General features: G+C 34.5%; 5 protein-coding genes across 5 annotated transcripts; 3 read left to right on the top strand and 2 right to left on the bottom strand.

Annotated features, from left to right (window-relative positions):
• Positions 1-395: 395 nt before the first annotated feature.
• On the bottom strand, positions 396-1,499 carry DFA_07778 (uncharacterized protein; the record flags this gene model as incomplete). The annotated part of the gene is made up of 5 exons (XM_004355222.1): positions 396-434; positions 604-642; positions 692-868; positions 960-1,340; positions 1,431-1,499. The coding sequence occupies 5 exons, from the start codon at positions 1,497-1,499 to the stop codon at positions 396-398; spliced, it is 705 nt and encodes a 234-aa protein (XP_004355274.1).
• A 2,883-nt stretch (positions 1,500-4,382) lies between these two features.
• On the top strand, positions 4,383-8,077 carry DFA_07777 (EGF-like domain-containing protein; the record flags this gene model as incomplete). The annotated part of the gene is made up of 4 exons (XM_004355221.1): positions 4,383-5,196; positions 5,895-6,345; positions 6,428-7,148; positions 7,232-8,077. 4 exons carry the CDS (start codon positions 4,383-4,385, stop codon positions 8,075-8,077), a joined length of 2,832 nt encoding a protein of 943 aa, XP_004355273.1.
• Positions 8,078-9,841: 1,764 nt separating this feature from the next.
• On the top strand, positions 9,842-11,112 carry DFA_07776 (uncharacterized protein; the record flags this gene model as incomplete). The annotated part of the gene is made up of 3 exons (XM_004355220.1): positions 9,842-9,889; positions 9,987-10,196; positions 10,300-11,112. The coding sequence occupies 3 exons, from the start codon at positions 9,842-9,844 to the stop codon at positions 11,110-11,112; spliced, it is 1,071 nt and encodes a 356-aa protein (XP_004355272.1).
• Positions 11,113-11,620: 508 nt separating this feature from the next.
• On the bottom strand, positions 11,621-17,315 carry taf1 (putative protein serine/threonine kinase; the record flags this gene model as incomplete). The annotated part of the gene is made up of 4 exons (XM_004355219.1): positions 11,621-12,028; positions 12,117-12,209; positions 12,289-17,121; positions 17,214-17,315. 4 exons carry the CDS (start codon positions 17,313-17,315, stop codon positions 11,621-11,623), a joined length of 5,436 nt encoding a protein of 1,811 aa, XP_004355271.1.
• Positions 17,316-18,153: 838 nt separating this feature from the next.
• DFA_07774 (uncharacterized protein) lies at positions 18,154-22,361 on the top strand (the record flags this gene model as incomplete). The annotated part of the gene is made up of 7 exons (XM_004355218.1): positions 18,154-18,608; positions 18,698-19,275; positions 19,368-19,998; positions 20,040-20,095; positions 20,536-20,941; positions 21,033-21,619; positions 21,700-22,361. The coding sequence occupies 7 exons, from the start codon at positions 18,154-18,156 to the stop codon at positions 22,359-22,361; spliced, it is 3,375 nt and encodes a 1,124-aa protein (XP_004355270.1).
• Positions 22,362-22,530: the final 169 nt, after the last annotated feature.

Genomic DNA, 22,530 nt, shown 5'->3' with positions numbered 1-22,530 from the left:
CACATACACCACATACACCATTTTAACAAATCTTCGCAAGTGACTACGCATTTTCCATCGATTTACTGGATGGTCATAATATACTAGCTTACAATCGTGTATACTGTTCAATTGTTTTCTCCATACATCCTACCCATAAACATTCATCGGGATATAATATAGACAATTGTGTGTTTGTCTATTGTTTTTTTGTTTGGTGGTAAAAGTAAAAAGTGTTGTGGTGGTGGTGGTGGTGGTGGTGGTGTTGAAAGTGCAGTGAAAAAGTAGATAGATAGGATTCATGTCACCTACTACGAGTCGTAATAGGCAACAACAATCCATAGCAATAACATTGCCATGGTAGGATAATGTAATGAATGTAATGTGGGTGGGGATCAATGAATCTATCAATCTATCTATTCGATTGGCATATCTGGTTGAAATCCCAATTCATACTAAATTAAGGAATAAACATCATATTAAAGATTAATAAATTATTGAATTGGTTACACATAAACATTCATCTACATGTAAAATATAATCTATCCATCCAATCACAAAATAATAATAATAATAATATTTTTAAAAATATATATTATATATTGTATTAAATTATATAATTACCATATATAGTGATAGTGATAGGATAGTGATTGGATTGATCTATTTTACAATAATATAATATATGATTTATAATTATATTTAGACATACCATTAATTTAACAAAACCATTTATAAACTCTTTTGAAAATAATTTTAGTACTGGAAGTGGAACTAGATCATCAAGGTCTTCATCCAACTTCATCGTACCTTGTTCCTCTGCAGTTCTTTGCATTAGATCGAAAAAACTTCTAAAATCACCTCCATAATAGTTTTTAATTGATAGTATCTAATAGATAGTAGAATATATTGAATTATATTGTAGGTCAGTATATATATATATATCTTTTTTGTTCTCTTTTTGTTTGTTGATACTATACATGATACATTTTGTTTACAGCATCACTTGTGAGAAATATGATATCTGGATGACGTGAAAAGGATTGGGAGTAGCTTGGATTCTCTGTAAATAGTTTAGTGAACCATTCGACAAACATCTCTGTACCATTCTCTGGTTTTGATATTTCATTCCACATCTTTAGCGTACAGTATGCTTGAAACTTTGAATGAAAGTCATCTTTACTACCACCACCTTGTTGCTGTTGAAAGAGATGTGATGCATAGATCCGAGCAAACTCTATTATATCCTTTTCATAGAACCGTCCTGTCAGTCGCCTATCTATTGCAAATAGAGTACCTAAATGATTAGTATCTATTGTACATTCTCTTGGTGGTTGCATCTCTAATAATTGATCTAATACCTAAAGGTTATTATTATTATTATTATTATTTGATATGTATAATGTTTGTTAATTACTCAGCTCACTATCACCATTTAGCTCTAAACATACAATATAACCATTATTTGATTTATTAACTCTTTTAAATTCATCTGATATATATGACTCTACATTTCCCATTCTAACTATTACTCAATCAATCAATCAATCAATCATATGATATACAACTACAAGTATGCTCCTACTCTGATCTTCCTTCCTCTTTCTTATGTAGAGATAAATCTAATCTGTTTTGCTTTGGGTTGTGTAGATTGGGCAGAGGATGAGGATTGGTTGGGTGTTTGGTTTGTGTAAATTGGGTTGTTGCTTTGTTGATTGGGTTTCAGAGGTGCTTGAATATATATCGATGAGGGTGTTTGGAAGTTTAACCCCTTGAGAACTGAGGTCAAAAATTGAATAAATAATTAAAAAAAAGGAAAATTCAAAATGTGGGAGTTATAATAATTATAAACACCCCAAAAGGGATATTATTATATTAAAAATTTAATTAACACACATATCTTTCCTCAGATCAATTATTTGTATATATTTGCAGCATTTCATATTCTATATATTTCTTTTTTTTTTTTTAGTTATCATTCAGTTACTTTTTTTTTGTTAATCACAAGGTAAATATCTCTCTACACATCTACACAGCAGAAACAAAATCAAAAATATTATATATATATATATATCATGTGATAAGCTAAGCTTAAGAAGTTCTTGTTGTTGTTGTTATAATAATAAGAATGAATCATCGACAACAACAACAAGAAGACTACTAAAATAGAACGAATAGCAACGACATGTTACACAATGATTCAAAGTCATATTTAGAAATAATATTATGATTTTGATCAGTCAGATCATATGATATTAAATATTTGTAAAGAGAGAATAAGAAGAGAAAGGATAGGAGAAGGAGGTGGTAATAAATTACGTAATTAGTTAGTTTTAAACAAAACAGTAGTAGTAGTAGTAGTACAGTTAACATGATTGATTGATCAATCAACAATACCAAAATTAATAGCGGCGTCATTCTAATCTCTATAGAGGTGGTGCAATGCAAAGAAGATCCCAACACTTTCCAAACCACCACCACCACACTCTCGAAAACCCACCCTCTATCCATCATCACTATCGCACTTCTCACTTTACTTTTTCGAGTGTGATGAGAGAAAGAGAATAACCTTCCTTTGCTCTTTCTTATTTTTTTAAATATTTGTTTGTATGTTCATATTATATCAAAAATATTATTATATTTATTTGTATGTATATATGCATATATAAGTACTCTACACAACCAAACCAAACACTACCACCATCATCATTAACCACACACACATACACACATTGTTTTGTCACTGTCAACAACAGACCAAAAATCAACACCATCAAAATGATTGATTGAATTCAAAATTTCCCTCCTCTTGAAAATCAAATATAATATTTAAATTGATTGATCAGTATTGGTGTTATCAATTTGATTCTCCATAACTGTCATAAATCATATATTTATAAAAGTTATCACAAAAATCATTATAATTAAATTTCATTCAAATACAAAAAAAAAATAATAATAATTATTTAAATTCCATCATTTCCTTTTCTTCATTTATTTATTATGTAATTATTTTTGGAACAATGAACAACAAGCAGATAAATAATAATAATAAATTCAAACTCTTGATTTGGAAAATATAAGTGATGATTAAATTAAAAAACAAATTACTAATTCCTGTTCTTCTTCTTCTTCTTTCCCATTTTAAACAAAATATCATATTTATATATTATTTATATTTCCATGATTTGATTTTCCTTCATCTTTGGGAACCATCAAAAAATCAATCAAATTTCTCTTCTGTCACCTATCTATTATCATCCGTCCGTCTATTCATCCACCCATCCACCCATCTCGTCATCTCTACACAACCCACTTTTGATCAACCACAAAACAATATAGATCATTCGTTTTTTATTCATTTATTTATTTAAATTTCATTTAATTATTTAAAACAGGATATATATCCCCTAGTACTAAAACAAGACATAAGAGTACCACCAGAAAAATCAAATACACAACCCCTCTTTATATATATTTGTTTATCTATCGTCGTTCTCTTTTTTTTTTTTTTCCACCACACTTCCTTTTATCATTATCATCATTTTCTATTTTCTTTTAAAATTATATAATAATAATAATAATAATATCACCAACAGACACATATATTCGCCATTATCACCCACCCACCTCTTTGTAATATTTATATTTATAATATCCACCTTTTAATAATAATAATAATAATAATAATATTTGTTGTTTCTTATTGAAAATCTTTAATTATTTGTTTTTTTTTTTCTTTTTCCTTTTCAATATTAGACGTATCTCCATCTGTTGTTTGGTCTCCCACTAAACGCCACTTCCACACTCACACTCACACACAACAAGTGCAAGCCTGACCAACCTAATAATTATCATTACTTTATATCTTTTTTCTCTGTTTTTCACTCCTTTCATTTTTTTTTTTAATCTAAATTTCCTTCCTTGCTTTTTTATTTTTCTTCTTCAAGAATCATAAACAACAAATAGTTACTTGTCCTTCCACATTTAATAGTATACGAATAACACCAACAACAACAACAACAACAACAACAACAACAATAATATTAATCATTTAGATATTCATTCAAATCTAATAATTATATACAACAACCCTAACCACCCAACAAATATCACTCACTACCTACCTATATATTTATATTTATTTCCATAATCCCCAACAAAAAAATTAATTTAATTTTAATAGAGTAGTTTACTTTATTTTCATAATAATATAATTTGTGTAAATAACAATCATCCAAGAACTCTTTTTTTTTTTTTTGTATATTTTAATTTTAAACTTTTTGTAAATACACATATTTGATTTTTAAATCAAACAATACATACATAAACCAAACAGTACTTATATAAATAATATAATATAATTATCCCTTTTTATAATTTCTTTAATTTTCATCATCAATATGGAACCACAAATCATTAAAATTAACATTTCTGGTAATGTTGAACCACCAAGATTTGGATTAGAATCAAGAGGAAGAAAAAAAGATGTAAATACCCGAAAACTAAAGGAGATTCAAAGAGCCAAGCAACAAGTGTTGCAAGAGAAACAGAAAAAGGAGGATGCCAAGAAAAAGGCATTCGAGGAGGAACGCAGACTCAAAAAGGAGACTGTGCCCCAACAAGCACGCAAACACGTACCAAGCACCAAGCCAATCCTCGTATTTGGCGACGACAACAACAAGGAGTCATTGTATCCCCAGTCGCAAGACATTGACGCAGACGAGTCGCTCCTCTGCAAGACCGGTGACGCCATTTTCACATGCAAAAAGATTGGCCAACATTTCCAAGACGAAATCATCCTGTCGAGGGATCCAAAGGAATGTGTGGACATTCAAAAGGCAATCGAACAATCTTTCAAGTTTAATCACCACATGGACGACGCTGTCTGTCAAATGGAAGAAGAATTTGAAATCCTTTGCGAAGACGACGATAGTATGGAGGAGCAAGTAGAAGAAGAAGAGGAAGAGGAGGAAGGAGAAGAGTCATGGGACAATACCATTAAATTGGACGAGTTGGAGAGTTGGGAATTATTGGATGAAGGATCGTCTACTGCTCTCGTCAACTTTATTACTACTCCCTATGCTAGCTCTGATAGAGATTTCCCACAATTGCCACGTACCACTGTCAACCTGACAACGTTGAAATGTAATATTAACAAGGTCGATGCTTCCAATCCATGGAACCAAACTCAAACTCTCATCGATGCCATTCATAGTACTTGATTTTATTGTTGTTGTTTTTTTTTTTTGTAAAGGACCCTCATACAACCAAACAAAAAACTAAAAATATTAATATCACAATAATAATCAACCATCCCAATTAATGGTCAAACCAACATAAATAATATTAATAATAATAATAATAACCATAACCTACAATATTGTATATAGTATAAAAATATAAATATAAAAAACAAACAAACCAAAAAAAATCAAACCCTGTAGATAAACATAATAGTAAATAATAATAATAATAATAATATAATAGAATCTCTAGAGAATAATATAATAATAATAAGAAAAGAAAAAAATATTAACACACAACATAGAAACAATAGAAAAGAAAAAATTAAAAAAGAATACCATACCCTTTTAAAGAACTATAGAAAAGAACACCAAGAAAATACTTACCAAAACAAATAAATTACAATTAATTAATTAATTTTGCACCCACCCAAACTACAAACTACAAACTACAAACTCTTTACTAAGTCTTACATTGAGTACTCATCATCACAATCATATTACACGAAAAAATAATTAATAATATTAATAAATCGAGGGATTTGTTGTCCCTACACAACTTGATAACTTCACATTCCCCAGTTTAAAGTTCATTTTCATTCTTTGTTACTCTTTTTTTTTTTTTTTGTAAGAAAAGAATGATGTACATAATAACCTTTATCTTTTTAGTAATTATAAATGGGTTGGTTGTCAATAGTCAATACTATCAACCATTTCATGATTCACTACACTCTAGTTATGCATTCAATGTAGATGCTATCGTTAATGACTTGGAATGGACATTTAACGAAACGAGTTATATAGTTGCAACAACCACAACTACAACTATAAACAACCAACAACTTTTATTTAATCCTTTAGTATTAGATGATCAATCATTTATATATTTATCTTCTTCTTCCTCTTCCTCATCTTCATCTTCAATTAACTTAATTAGATTAAACTACGATACTGATATACCTTATTTTAATGTATCAATTATCAATAATACGAATACAAATAATAATAACAATACAACTAGTATATTCTCATTACTATTATTATCATCATCTAATGGTGGTGGTGGTGGTGGTGGTATAGTATTATTTAACCATTTGAATAATGATTTATCATTATATGAGTATGTTAAAAGAAAGAGAGATACATGTTAATATCTTAACAAAAAGAATGATGATATTAACCTCTTAAATTTAATTAATTAGTTTAAATGGTATTCAAATATGGTTAAATAATAGTAATATAGATAAACAATTGAATTGTTCATTCCCACAACAACAGTTGATAAATGATAATGATAATTGGATTACTATTAATTGTCATCGATTGATTTATTCTTTTGATCCAACAACTGGCTATTTGGTCGATACGATACAGGTACCTCCAAATACTGCAAGTGCAAGTCAATCAACACTAATCAAAGGTGTAAACAATACACTTATTTATATGGATTATGATGGATACGGAGAGTTGGTAGTAGTCAATCTGGCAGATTCAACCTTTACAACACCATTTGCCAACATTTACAATCAATCATACTATCCATTAAACAATAACAATGAAATCAATAGTCAATATATCAACCAACCAACTATAGTCTCTACTATTACCAACATCACCTATACGTCATCTTCCTCTGGTAATACAACAACAGTACCAATACAATCAATTGTACAATTGGTATGTGTTGGTGGTACATCAATGGCAGTAGAGATAAGAAATCTTAATGGAGCATTGACATTTTATCATCTATTGGTTTCTCAAGTAATCGATTGTAGTACTACTATTGTCAACCCTAAATTATCACTCACCTCTACAGTACTATTCATCTCGTTTACATTGAATTATCAAGACTCAAATACTGGTTATTTAGCATTAATCAATATAAATACAAATATTGTTACTTGGTTAATTAATAATCAAAAGGTAAAAAAAAGAAAAAGAAAAGAAAAAAGAAAAAAGAAAAAGAAAAGAGTAGAATTTAACAAACTATCGATTATTTAATTTAGATTACAATATTGGATCAAATCATTACAAATCATAATTATCTTTATTTATGTACAAAAGAACAAGGAATTCAATTAATTACCAGTAATGGAACAAAATCAATTCAATTTAATCAAGAATATAATATGACAGTAAGTTATTGTCGGATGGCAGTTGGAGAAAATAGTTTAATCACATTTATTGGATCAGACAATAATAATAATAATAATAATAATAATAATAATAATAATAATAATAATAATAATAATAATAATAATAATAATAATAATAATAATAATAATAATAATAATGGTACAGTAGTAAATAGTGTAATGAGATTAGGAGATAGTATTTGTACAGTTTTATGTGGCTCCAATTTTACATGTACTAGCGAGAATTGTCAATGTTCAAATGGGTATTACCCATTTGGTGTGTGTAATGTTTATTGTGATTCACAGGTTACTTGCTCGGGACAAGGTACTTGTCTAACAGATGGATCATGTGAATGCTTATCTGGTACTGGTTACTATGGTGTTGATTGCTCACAATGCCAAAAAGGTTATTTTGGACCAGACTGTAGTATGCATATTAGTTGGTTGACTATTGGTATTGGAGGTGGTTTTGCAGCATTGGCGACGGCCGGTATCTTTGTATTTTGTTGTTTGACCAAACCCAAGGGTGCTAGATTCTGCTGTAAATGCTGTTACTCTCGTAAAGACAAATATGGCGATCGATCATGTTGCTGTTTTGTTTTATTTGGCCTATGTGCAAAACCATTCAAACAGTGTAGACATCAAAGAAAAAACAACATCGCAAAATATCAACCAGAGGATTATAGTCAACTCATTGATGATAATTCAAGTTTATAAAGATCAAATTAGTAACACAAATGTAAATTCCAACAACAATATTTCTTCAACACCCAAACTCACTGTTGGCCCTTGAACCCAAAAAAGAAAGGAAATGGAAAAATCCACACTGGTGGTCAATCAATATATATAGGATATGGAACGACTAGAAAGCAAACGAATAGAATGATAAATGAATGAATGTTGTTAGACAACAGACTCTTTTATTCTTTATTTGAAAGTGTAAAAATGGAAGCAATAGACAATAGACGTCAATCCGCATTCTTCTTCTTCTTCTTCTTCTTCCTCCTCTTCCCTTATCTTGACCAACTGTGATTGGTTGAAATAAACTAAATATACTATATATTTGTTATATAGTACCCATTCCTCCCTTTTTTTTCATCAACATTATATATCGAACACTACCCCCTTTCAGAGTCTGAATTGTCACACAATGATCAAAGGGTAGATGTGTGTGAGTGTGTGTGGTAGGTAGGTTAGAACAATACAATAAACAACAGACTGTTTGTTGTTGATTGGATTTCACCCCACCAAACTTCTTCTATTCTCTCGTTCACACGGCTGCTGAAACCCCCAAAATAGGCAATGCTTATCTGCCAGAATAATCACCTCCTCGCAGACAGCAGATGGTCATTGAAACACCTCTAAATTGACCTAGCAAAACAGTGATGGCGTACCTCATTTCTGACAACAGCAGCCAAACACTCGCTGCTTGATTTCTTGGAAATCAGCACTGAACTTCTGCTGAACCGTCGTCTGTCACTGGAAGATAAAAGGGTTGGTATGCACGCCTGCAACAATTGCGAATGTTTTACCCTATAAACCAACCACTGTACTGACCCCCGCTAACCCAACTTCTGCCAATCTATCATCGACTTCTGCCAATTTCAAGTTCTGCCAATTCTGCCAAAATTTCAAAAAACCCCCAGCTGCCAGACATAGACCAAAAGGTAAAATCACAGATATTTTTTAAATTCGATTTTTTGTAAACATGATCATGTTTCAATCACCCCCACTATTTATTTTGTGTTTGATAGATAGTTGTTACAACCAACTACCCACATTCGAATGATGTCGTTTTAATTAATTAATCTAAACAAATCAAATCAAATCAAATCAAATCATTATTCCTCTTCTTGCATCATCAATCTACAACTCCTTCTTTTTAAAATGGATAGATTGATTGGATTATTTAACAACAACAACAACAACAACAACAAAAATCATGTTTGATTGATGGTCACCAATCAAATCTAAATTGAATCCTACAATCCCCTCCTCTAATTTGTTTCACCCACACTCGCTCACTCCACTAATACTAGTATAGTAGTAGAATTGAATAGAGGAATATCTTTTCTTTCTTACACACGCGACATTGGATGGATGGGACAAATTGGATAGATTGTAGTAGATGTTGGTTGATCAATTTACAAGATCACAATTGTTTTTTTTTTTCAATTCAATCACCGACAGTGGGGGTAATACCAACCACTGGTCAGTCAGTCGGTCAGCAGGCTTGGAATCATTCTCTTGCAGTGATACCCTTCCTCTTTACACCTCCCCCCCCTCACTCAACAACTTGCACTTTGTTCTTTTTCACCACGCCCCAGTCAGTCAGTCAGCAACACAAATCTCCCAACAACCAAATGGATCCTACCTCTTACCTCTCCTTTGGTCGTAATCCATTTAACTTGTGAACCATTTCTCATCAACACAACTCCTCTAACATATTTATGTATATGTAGTCTATTATCCAAATGATCAATGAAGCGTCCAAGTACATCTCCTTCAAATGACTCTAAATGGGCCCTTGTAAGTATCAGTAGAAAGTAGTAGTAGTAGTAGTAATTGTAAAAGTATTACTTTAAATATATTCATTGTTTTTATTATTATTATATATTTTTTATAGATCAGAAGAAAATCTGAAGAGATAGCAATGTTGGTTAGCTTTATTTCCCAACAAACAACACAACCAAACCAAAACCCAAACCAAACCGTAACTTCAACAACATCAACCACTTCGCCAATACCAACGACCATCACAACAACACCCCAAGAATTAATGGAATTGGAATCAAGAGTTATAAAATTAAATCGAGAAATTAAACAATTATTAGATGTATGAAATTTAATTTAATTACTAGGATTATTTCTTCCCCCATCGTCCATGGATATTAATATATTTTTTATTTGTTATTTTTAATTTGTTATTTATTATTTAGGATGAATTTAATTTTGAAGACCAAATTTTAAGTGCTCCATTGACAAGTCCATTATTATCACCACGATCACCTTTACATTCGCCATTTCATTCACCATCTCAATTGATTCATCCAACAAGTCGATTAATGTCACCGTCTCCATCATCTGACATTTGGGCTTTGTCACCGATCCAAGAACCCTCTAGAATGGTATCGCCAACTCTTGAATCGATTCCACAACAACATCAACAACAACCACAAAATACGTTAGCCACTTCAACCACATCGACATCTTCATCCACCTCTTCAACCACATCAACCATATCAACAACATCAACATCATCATCCATCACACCATCTCAAGCAAGAGCCAGTTTCAAACCACCTCCGCTCAAACCAACTCCTCCATTTAAAGAATCTCCACTCTTTAAAGCTGCACAACAACTGCGAGAAGAGCAAGAAAAGGAAAAGGAGAAAAGACGTCCTTCACGTTCTCCAACACCAACACCTGCATCTACCGCCAAAGAAGCCAAAAAGAGAGGAAGACCTGCAGGAACACGACCAGAACAATGTGCCATCTGCAAGAAAACAGAAACCCCAGAATGGAGAAAAGGAAAGAATGGAATCGATCTATGCAATGCTTGTGGACTACAGTACAGAAAAAAAACAAAAAAAGAAAAAGAGAGCAAACAACGACACTCTATCATTAATATCTTGGACGAAAAAGAAATTATTGAAAGATCAGGATCTGAAGAAGGCGATGAAGAATGGGAACAATATTCTTCTAGCTCTGGTGGTGATCCATCTGAACCATCATCAGAACCAGATAATTAATTAATTAAATCAATAAATAAATAGTTTCAAAAAAGGTATCACCCTCTCTTTTCAAAAAAAAAAAAAGATTATTTGTATAAAAAATTTTTTTATTTGTGATACAACATATTCCATTGATATATATTTAAATTCTTTAAATTTTAATATTTCAAGAACTTTGAAATTTTTTTCATGAAAGAGAAAATTGATGGAAAAGAATTTTTCTACCACCAAAATCCCATAAGAATAGGTAGGTAATTAAATTGTGATACATTCATATTGTTGTTGATCAATAGTATACTCAAGGCCTCTTACAGCTATTAAAATTACTAGTAATTAATAATAAGTGGTGACCCACTATTCTCGAAGAAGAAACCCCCCCCCCCTGAGGCCTGTTCAAATCCTTTTTTTTTTTTCAATATTTAAAAATACATACGGCCGTATCTCTATATATATATATATGCCATTTTTAAATATATTTTTTTTTTGTTAATTTACATTTTATTAGTTATTTTTTTTAATTTTTTTTTTAATGGTGACCATAAACACTTGGAGATACACCAGAAATGGAAACAATGTCAATATCTTCTTCCTCTTGTTTGGAAGCAGATACGGGAGGGAAAAATGGAGAATCAACATTAAAGAGCATTGAGGGACTGGAGGGAGTTGCGGGGTTGGAAAGAATGGGTGTTGGTGGGTTGGACTCTCCATATCTCGAACCACCTGCATTGGCAGCAGCCGTAGTGATCGATCTTTCAAGTGTTTCAATTTCATTGACATGATCCAAAAGTAATTGTTCTGTAATCACCAAAAGATTTTCAGCTATTGGTAATAAATGTGGGTATCTAGTGGCATTGTATTCAAAACAATTGTTGACCATTAATCTAATTGCATCTAAAAATTGATGTTTTGATTTGTATTCCCAATGTCTACATTTCTATATAAATTAAAAAAAAAAGAAAAAAAGAAAGGTTAATTAAATTGTTATTTTCCTCTCTTCAAAAATATTTTTATCAAAAACATACATCTCTCATAGTAGTTAGATCAATTGGATTTTTAATAATCTTGTGATATTCTGGTTCAATTTTACTTGTTACCTTCACTCTAAAAACAGCAAACTAAAATAGATAAATTAAATTTAAATTTGTTAATATCTAAATACTATTATTTCCATTTTTTTTTTTTTTTTTTACTTACTTCATTCATATTTCTTAATTTATCAATAACCTTTTCAAAAATATTTGATAATTCAACTTCAGCACCAGCTTTTGTACGTCTTCTACCAGTTGATTGTTTAAGAGTTGAGCTGTCAATCATAATATCTTCATCGTCATCACTGTTGGTGTTGATATTGCTACCACTGTTGTGCATGTTATTATTATTATTGTATGGATCCATTTTGATGTTTCCACTGCTACCACTACTATTATAACCTCTTGAAGAAGAGGTTGACAATTTTCGACGGTGTTGAGAGGAAGAGTTGGATGAAGTGGAAATAGAGGCAAGGTCATCCTTTTTGATACGAACAATAATCGATTGGCTAGTCGAAAGATTTGGACTTTGGGTGATATTGTCAATGTCCATTGTCATCATTGACGGTGTGTTTTCAAGACTAGATCGAACCATTGGTATCTTGATCTTGGGCAACATGGATGGTGATGGTGAGTTGGTCTGATGATCGGGATAAACAATCTTTGCAGTACCTTGAACTGTCTGTGAACTAGTTGTAAGAATGGGAGGTGCTGCCAACATTGTTGGTAATTCTAAAATAGGTCCTCCTATTCCTCCTCTTCCACTACCACTATTTGAAGAAACATTATTATTATTATAATTATTATTATTGTTATTGTTATTATTATTATTATAATTGTTGTTATAATTATTATTGTTATTGTTGTTATAATTATTGTTATAATTGTTGTTGTTATTATTATTATTATTATTATTAATATTATTTCCACTAGTATTGATATTTACAGAGACCATTGGAGCAGAGGCACTGCTGCTACCACCACTACCACCACCACCACCACTCGTTTGAAGTTTACGTAGACGATTTTCGAGTGTCTTTTTTCTTCGTTTGAGTTCATCCTCTTCAAAGATGATACCACTTTTACGTAAACTCTCACGTTTACGACGATACTCTCTGATGGTTTTGGGGTCACGGATAATCTCGATACGTCGATACAATCCTCCATCGGGCTTTTGAAAGAGTGTGGTACGCTTGATATACTCTACGAGGTGTGGTTCGACTTGATTGGAAACAATCGAAGACATATCTTCATCGCTTTCAGGAATGGTTGTCAATGGTACCATCGCCATCATGTTGGCAGCATCTCTAGTAGAGGTGGTTGAGGTTGTTGAAGTGGTCGATGTGGTGGTAGGATGATCAACCGCCATCTTATCAGTAATCTCACTTTTCGGTGATCCATTGGTCATTTCATCCATCAACTTGTTATACTCTTCACGTTCATCTTCATCAATATCATCGTCTTCGCCAAAGAATGAGTTCTTTTTGTTACTCTTTTTAGTTGACAAACTTTCTTCAATGTCTTTTTGCAAGTCTTCCAAATCATCCAAATCAATGTCATCGTCATCTTCGTTGCTGTCGAGCCCTTGAAGAGCACGCATTTGATTGTCAAAGATGTTTTGGCATCGTTCCTTGTACTGCAGTTGTTGGTGGTCTAGTGAGTACCGCGACCCACGCGCAAACTTGGTCATAGCATTGCTGTCAGTGCCAGCAGCCAATGCAGCTTCGGACGATTTTTTACGCACCAATGCAATCCTCTTCCAACGAGTCAGCGAGTTGATGACTTCTTCAGACACACCCAATTTGAGCAATACAGTCTCTGACTCTTTCAAGCTGAGTTTACGCAAATCAGCGTCGGTACCTGTGACCTGATTCTTTTGCAGTTGTTTTTTCAGATCCTTTTGTTTTTGGTTGACTACCTTTTGCGGCATCTTGAGGTACGAGAATGTCTCGTTGTTGTCGGGGTCGTCGCTGACTAGTTGCATCTTGCCCTTGCCTTGCATGGCCTGTGTAAACGAGCTGGTCAGGTTCCACGGCGTGCGGTTGAGTTCGTCCTCGACCAATTTGTAACGGTCGCGGTTGGGGTCGGCAGACTCGCGTTGTGTAAACATGGGGATTGTGCCAGGCGACGTAAAGTGGATGATACCGTTGGCTTGCAGGTGGTAGAGACCAACCAACATGCTTTCAAACGTGCATACGAGTTCTGGGGTGACAGACTTTTGTATCTCCTCCTCGGGTGGAAGACGATACGAGTCTTTGAGGATCCACCAGCCGCCGTCCTCACCACCACGCTGCAAATCGGCGCAGTCTTTGAGACGCTTGCGTATGGATGCTTCCGACTGGCTTGGGAACGCGTTGCAAACGTCTTGAATGCGGATACGACGTTGGACGTTCTTTTTCTTGCGGAACAGTCGGTGGATAAACGCTTGGAGACGGTTCTTGAGGAACATGTTGGCACTACGACTGTTGGGTGCGGGTACTTCCACCTCGGGCATTTGCTGACCGGCCGTGTAGAGAGTGCCCATCTCTCGGATATACCATTTCTTACCGTCACGCGAACGGATCAACAAAAAGTCAGTGGGAGACGGGTTGTGACGGAATATGGGTGCCTTGTACAGGTTGCTGACGAGTGCTTGAATCGTGCGACCGGGTGTAATGTCACCGAGGAAGGGTGTCTCGTCGTTGGTGTCGAGCAGCACATTTTCACCATCCTCAAACGAGAGGAATGGAGCGTCGCTGGCGTTTTTGCGTCGGTAAAAGTTGCGTATACGTGCACCCATACCGACATTGTTGAGGAGTGCTGGGTGCTGCTCGAGATACTCGACAAACACAACACGTCCTTCACGTGCCGACAAATCAATCTTATGTTTCATCGAGGGGTCAGCAACACGCGTGCGACCACGGTCGTCGCGATGTGCCTCTTTGTGGAAGAGTGCAATACGGAACGTGTGTTGTGGCGGGAACTGGATACGTGGACGATGGTAGCTTTCGAGATCGTCGAGTGTGAAATGTGTCTTTGTCAAACACAACTTGATAGCTGGCAGCGAGTGTTGTACCAATGCCTTACCACTTTGTTGACGTACACGACTACGGTTAACACCTTGACGGTAGTACTTGTCATTGGACAGATTGAACTTGTCGAGTGCCGACATTTGCTGTTGCAAAGCTTCGGCCGATGACGCGGCCGCTGCCGCCGCTGCAGCTGCTGCCTGCTTCTTTTTCGACTTGCGTTTACCCTCGTCTTCCAAACTACTCGTAACCGACACATTTGTACCACCCACATTAATCGTCCACGACGACTTCATACTAGCATCCTTTTTGACGTGATCTTCAAACAACATGTCGCGGTCATTTAAATCCAAAATAATATTGGGTAGTTTGGGACGATAGTCTGTCGACGTTTCATCCCACACAATTTCATTGACCCAGTCTCCACGTTCGAGATCAGTATTACGCATGGGGAATATCGACCACTGCCCGACAATACCAGACTGGAACATGGTACGTGCCGGTATCTTTGTCTCTATCGTTTCAAAGTCTCCCCATCTCTTTCTCTTTACTCCAACCAAATGATCACCAAACTCTATCGATTTACTAATATAATTATCTGTCGATGTAAATGGATTATTTTGTTGTAAAAGAAGTGGATTATTTGTTGGTTTCAATTGTTGTTGTTGATTATTATCTTTGTTATCTTTAACATCCCAAATAATCTTTTCCTCCCAATCAAATTGTTCTACATTATTGAATACAGCGTCGGGTAGTTGATAGTAGTCTTGTAATACCTTGTCATTTGCTTTTTCTTGTAATGGTTCAAAGAGGTTCTCTTCATCTTGCAGTTGTTGTTGTTTTTGTTGATGCATCAACATCAACATCAAATTGTACTCCCTCTTTTCTTGTACACTCTTTGATTTGAGTGCAGGCGACGTTATCTCTTTCATCTCGAGTAGATTACCTCCTTGTCCAGTCTCGCCGCTCAAAGACGTAGTCGACGTGTCTTGTTGTGGTTTACTAAACATGGTCTGTTCGTCAATATCGACCACGTCGTCGGTGGGAGGTTGATGTGGCAGTTGTTTGACACGTCTACGCTTTTTCGGTCGATCCATTGGCATCTTGGGTGCAAAGAGATCGGAAAACTTAAAGATCGCTCCTTCCGGTGTCTGACCACTACAAAACGCCTTAAACTCTGCATCCTCTCTTGAATAGACCCATTGATCTTGAAGTATGTTACGAATGGCATACATTGCTGCATTGATCGTTGTCTTGAACTTTTTAGTTGATCTTGTAGGATTGGTGGTCAAAGTTGATTTGGGTGGTGTATCTTCTCCACCCGAAGACTGAACACTACTACTCTCTTCTTCACTATCACTCATTGTAGTATCAGTTGTTGTTGTTGATGTAATTGATGTAAAGGTAGGTGGTGTCTTGATAGCAGGAGGTGTCTTTATACCAATTGGTGATGTCGATGAAGATGAAAAGGAAAAGGGTGGAGGTGGTAGAATAGGAAGTGGAGGTGTTACTACATGTGTAGTTGATTGTTTAGGAGCAGAATCATCTTCATCAAAATCAAAGTCTTCTTCAACCTTTCTCTTTGTAGTTGTGAGTGACTTTGAGATGAATGGTGGAGGTGGTTTGATAATCATTCCAGGTAACCCACCAATACTAGGTGGTCTAAGTATAGTTGGTTGTTGCTGTTGTTGTTGTTGTTGTTGTAATCTAGTTGCAGTCATTTGTTTGATATTATCTTCAGCTTGTTTAGCCAGTCGATCAGCATTGATCTTGTTGATTTCATTCTCTATACTATTAATCTCTTCTGCAACCTCATCAATATCTTCAAAATCTACAGCTCTACCATCCTTTTGTCTAAACTCTCCTCCTTGCAGTTGCTGTTGTTGTTGTGATGCCGCCGCAGACGAATCATCATCTCTAACCAACGTCTCAACACCTAAATGAGCTCCTCCTCCTTGTTTAGTAAATTCACTTAGGTTTTCTCTTAATTCCTATATTCGAGTATGATGTATGATGTATGATGTTTGTTAGTTATCTATCTATATTATCTATCTATCTGTCTATCTATCTATCTTATACATACACGATCCAAGAAAGAGTCATCCTCTAATTCACCTTCGTTTGTTACATTGCCAAAAAAGAAATTGGATAAGTCTGTCCCTTTACCCTTTCCTTTATCTTTCATGTTGTTGTTCTTGTCTCTCTCTATTACTACTATACTACTACTACTATCAGTATCTGTATAGTTTGTATAGAGACTAGACTAGACTAGACTATCTATGTTGTATATTATTATTATATTATGTACCCCGCGCTACTTTGATGAATATACTTTTTTCCCTTTGTGAGATTCGAACTGACTGTTTTCTCTTACTAAAAAGGTAAATAGGGGGGTGCTGATGATTTTTCATCTTGGACGTTGAACAGCTCTTATTTATGCCTTTCTCACCCTAGAAAAAATAAAAATATTAAAAAATTTATTTTTGAAAAACCCACACCTCATCTTTGATGAACTTGAAAGTTGGCGGTTTTATTTTCTATTCTTTATTCAACATAGACTTAGAAAAGAATAATAATAATGAAGGACTAGAATATTTTGATTCAACTACATAATCTCATATTGTTAATATATATGATGATTGTTGTTTGAGAAGGTAAACGATGATCAACCATCAATCAAATCGAAGGGATTCATGGCAACGTAATGGGTGAGTTGTTGACGATCATCATGATAGAGTCGTGGTTCAAAACACCAACCATCAATCACTCTGCCGTGAGTGATGGGTTGTGGGTGTTAATTGATTGGTTGGTTGATTTGGCTTAGGTGTATGTATACATGTGTCAGAGCAATATATTATTATTTTTTAAATATATTAATCAATTACAATATTGTGCATGCATAACTCTTATCTCTCTTTCTCTCTCTCATCATCCTCTTTGTATATCTCTCTAAATCTCTTATAAAGTTTTATTTATTTAATTAAATATTATTTAGTTATTTATTTATTTCCAATTAATATATAATGTTTAGTAGTAGTAGTAGGATGATGTTAATGGTGATAGCCATTATCTCTGTCATTCAATTATTATTTATACAATATTGTAATGCTACTACTAGAGAATATGTATTGATAATGAGATTTTCGTCATTGCCATGCGAGATGGACAAATTAAGAGATTTCTCAAGTATCCCTTTGGACACTTGCTTTCCACAAGAACAACCGTTATCTAGGTCATTCAAGTATACCATCATTGTCTCCAACGGCACTCAAATACCGGTCCTCCACCAATACGCAGACAACAATTGTACTTGGCAATCAAGTGAACTAGTGGACAACAACAACTATTCCAATATTAATATTGGGACATGCATTCGATCCAATTGGGGTTGCCACAATGCAGAGATTATCACTGAGGCTCAGCACCTAGCCATCTCTCCTTTTGGAAACAGATATTGTTATGAAAAGTATGCTGCTCCGTATGTATTTAAAATGAATGAATGGATGAATGGTATAAACACTATATATATATTAGTTACTAACTAAACTATATACATATATATTATAGATGCAATAATGGAGTTCCATATAGTAAGACATGTGTTTCTAGAGCCAGTGGACCCTATTTTTTTGATAGAGCTATAAATGAATGGATATTTTGGACTGAACCCCGTGACAATGGTGTCATACTTGGTCACGGCCCTTTACTTACCGTGTACATGGATACCAACACTTCTCATCTTTTGTCAGAAAAGTGTGACAAATCGAGAGAGACCGCCGCCGTTGCCTTTCCAAACCCCAACAATCCAATGCTGATATACAATGCCATGCCTTACACTCCACTTTCAATCACTGTGGGTAGTTACGACGTACGTCCACTGTTTATCAGGCTGCATTCATTCTGGAGCAACTGGAACTCAGAGATAGTAGCAGGTATGGTCGTTAACCTTACATACCAGTTTCCCGACAAACAACCTGTTTCCATGTTGTGCCCGTACTTTAAGGGTTGTGACATTGTCAGCACTGATATTGTCAAATCCACCAATTTGTCATTCAAAATTTACCTCCAAAATTATAAAGGATTGGGTCCTCTAGAGCCAGTATTTAGTCAAGATTTTACCAACCTTCCTTTGGATTTTTTTGTTAGTATGTATCCTAGACAAACATTGGTAGATAGATAGATAGATAGAATATGATGATTAATATTATCTTTATTCCTTTACTTTGATTTTATGTAGATCCAAGTAGAACACCTAATCTGGCATCTGACAGCTCTATTGATTGTAGGGATGGGGTAAAGAGTTTGACCGTATCTCATTTTAAGAGAGATGTTGTACAAATGTGGACAACAGCAGATACAAGAGTAGACATTTTCAAAATCGATTGTATTGTACAAGATCAAGATGATGTTGATGCTGCGCAAAGACCATTTTTGGACCTCTATAAACCATGCAATTCAGAATCGCTTCTGGGATGTAAAAGTTTATCGTCGTCGAGTAGATACCCGATGGAATGTTCTGCATACGGTTTCATAGAGTGTAATGCTGCCTATCAGGTCAAATGCCGGGTTGGTAATAGTGTCTGTGAATACAAACATGGTAGTTTGATAATGCCAACAGGAGCAGGTACCAATGATACACGTTCATCTAAATTATCACTGGTTGAACCATCATCATCATCATCTTCTTCATCTTCCGATACTGATACACATGACTCGAATTCATCATCTGATAATTCAAATACCACTACTGCCACAACAACGACAACAGGGGTTCCATCAACACAACCTGTTGAACAATCTGATTCACCTTCCACCTCATCTTCATTATCATCATCATCATCATCGTTTACATTAATCATTATCGCAATGTTGGTTATATTCCTTCCTACTAATATTTTCTTTATTAAAGAGACCTGACCTATTTATATTTAGAAAGAAATAATAATAATAATCATAACAATAAATGTATCTAGTCCTTCCTTATGTTGTTAATATATTATTTGCTGGTAAGCTGTATATGATGATCAACCATCGATTTGAAAGGGTATGTGGCACACATTGGCTAGCAATGGGTGAGTTTGACGATCATCATGATAGAGTGGTTCAAAACACCGATCATCTATCACTCTGCCGTGAGTGATGGGTTGTGGGTGTTAATGATTGAATTGGATAGGTGTAGTATGTATAAATGTGTCAGAGCAATATATTATATTATTATTATTTAAATATATTAATCAATTACACAATATTGTGGATGCAGAACTCTTATCTCTCTCTCTCTCTCTCTCATCATCCTCTTCCCCTTTGTATACAGTATATCTCTCTCTCTTTTTTAGTTGTTTATTTAATTTAATTATTATTTATTTAAATAATGTTTAGCAGTAGGATGATATTAATGGGGATAGCCATTATCTATGTCATTCAATTATTATTTTTACTTACATATTGTAATGCTACTACTAGAGAATATGTATTGATAATGTCATTTAGTACATCGTCGTGTACAGTGGCAAATGTAAGAGATTTCTCTAGTATCCCTTTGGATACTTGCTTTCCACAAGAGCAACATTTATCCAACTCTTTCAAGTATACCATCACAAAGCTTAGAGATGGTTACAGGATACTGACACTCAACCAATACGCAGACAACAATTGCACTTGGAGATCAAGTGAATTTATAGATCTTGATATTGGGAGATGCGTTCAGCCAAATTTAACTTTTTTCTACGATGTAGAGATTATCACCGAGGCTCAACACCTAGCGATCACTCCCTTTGGAGAAAGATATTGTTTTGAAAAGTATACTGCTCCGTATGTATTTTATTAATTGGAAATTGCAATATTCATACCCAACACACTATTTATAGTTTCAAACTAACATCATACATACATACATTTTCAGATGCAAGATTGGAGTACCATATAGTAAGACATGCAAATTTGGACCAAGTAATCAGACAAATATTTTTGATAGAGCTGTAAATGAATATTTATCTTGGACTGAACGCCGTAGCAATGGTATCATACTTGGTCATGGCTTTACTTCGTCGTCATTGGGAGGTATCACAGATGCCAACCCTTTTCATCTTATCACAGACAAGTGTAACAAATCGAGAGAGACTGTCGCTGCTGACTTTCCACTCACTAATCCAATGTTTGTGTTCAATGCAATGTTTTATACTCCACTTTCGATCTCTGTGGGTGGTTACGACGTACGTCCACTGTTTATCAGGCTGCATTCCTTCTCGAGTAACTGGCACCCAGAGACTGCGGCAGGTATGGTCGTTAACCTTACATACCAGTTTCCCGACAAACAACCTGTTTCCATGTTGTGCCCGTACTTTAAGGGTTGTGACATTGTCAGCACTGATATTGCCAAATCCACCACTTTGTCATTCAAAATATACCTCCAAAATTACAAAGGATTGGGTCCTCTAGAGCCAGTATTTAGTAAAGATTTTAACTACGTTCCTTTGGGTTTTTTTGTTAGTATGTATCCTAGACAAACATTGGTAGATAGAATATGATGATTAATATTATCTTTATTCCTTTACTTTGATTTTATGTAGATCCAAGTAGAACACCTAATCTGGCATCTGACAGCTCTATTGATTGTAGGGATGGTGTAAAGAGTTTGACCGTATCTCATTTTGATAGACCATTTGTACAAATGTGGCAAACAGCAGATACAAGAATAGACATTTTCAAAATCGATTGTATTGTACAAGATCAAGATGATGTTGATGATGAACAAACACCATTTTTGGACCCCGACAACGTTATTGATTATATACCATGTAATTCAGAATCGTTTTTGGGATGTAAAAGATTATCGTTGTCGAGTAAATACCCGATGGAATGTTCTGCATACGGTTTCATAGAGTGTAATGCTTCCTATCAAGTCAAATGTCGGGTTGGTAATAGTGTCTGTGAATACAAACATGGTAGTTTGATAATGCCAACAGGAGCAAGTACCAATGAGACACGTTCATCTAAATTATCATTGGTTGGACCGTCATCTTCCGATACTGATACACATTCTAGTGACTCGAATTCATCATCTGATAATTCAAATACCACTACTGCCACAACAACAACAACAGGGGTTCCATCAACACAACCTGTTGAACAATCTGATTCACCTTCCACCTCATCTTCAATATCATCATCATCATCATCGTTTACTTTAATCATTATCGCAATGTTGGTTATATTCCTTCCTATCTCTTAACTTATAAATACTGTATTATTATTATTAGCTTATATTTGTAAAACTATCTCAAAGCAATTCACGAGATGGATGCACATGGTGGGGGAGCTTTGATATTTTTGTGTCAGAACATATTGATATAAAATTTAATTAATTGATGTGTATGTATGATCATCAACATAATATATCT

Source organism: Cavenderia fasciculata (assembly GCF_000203815.1).
Source record: "Cavenderia fasciculata unplaced genomic scaffold Scf_ET2XIPL01COFD4-5, whole genome shotgun sequence".
NCBI lineage: Eukaryota > Evosea > Eumycetozoa > Acytosteliales > Cavenderiaceae > Cavenderia > Cavenderia fasciculata.
The sequence above is the reverse complement of the archived record's forward strand: the minus strand, read 5'-3'. Positions and strand labels throughout refer to the sequence as shown.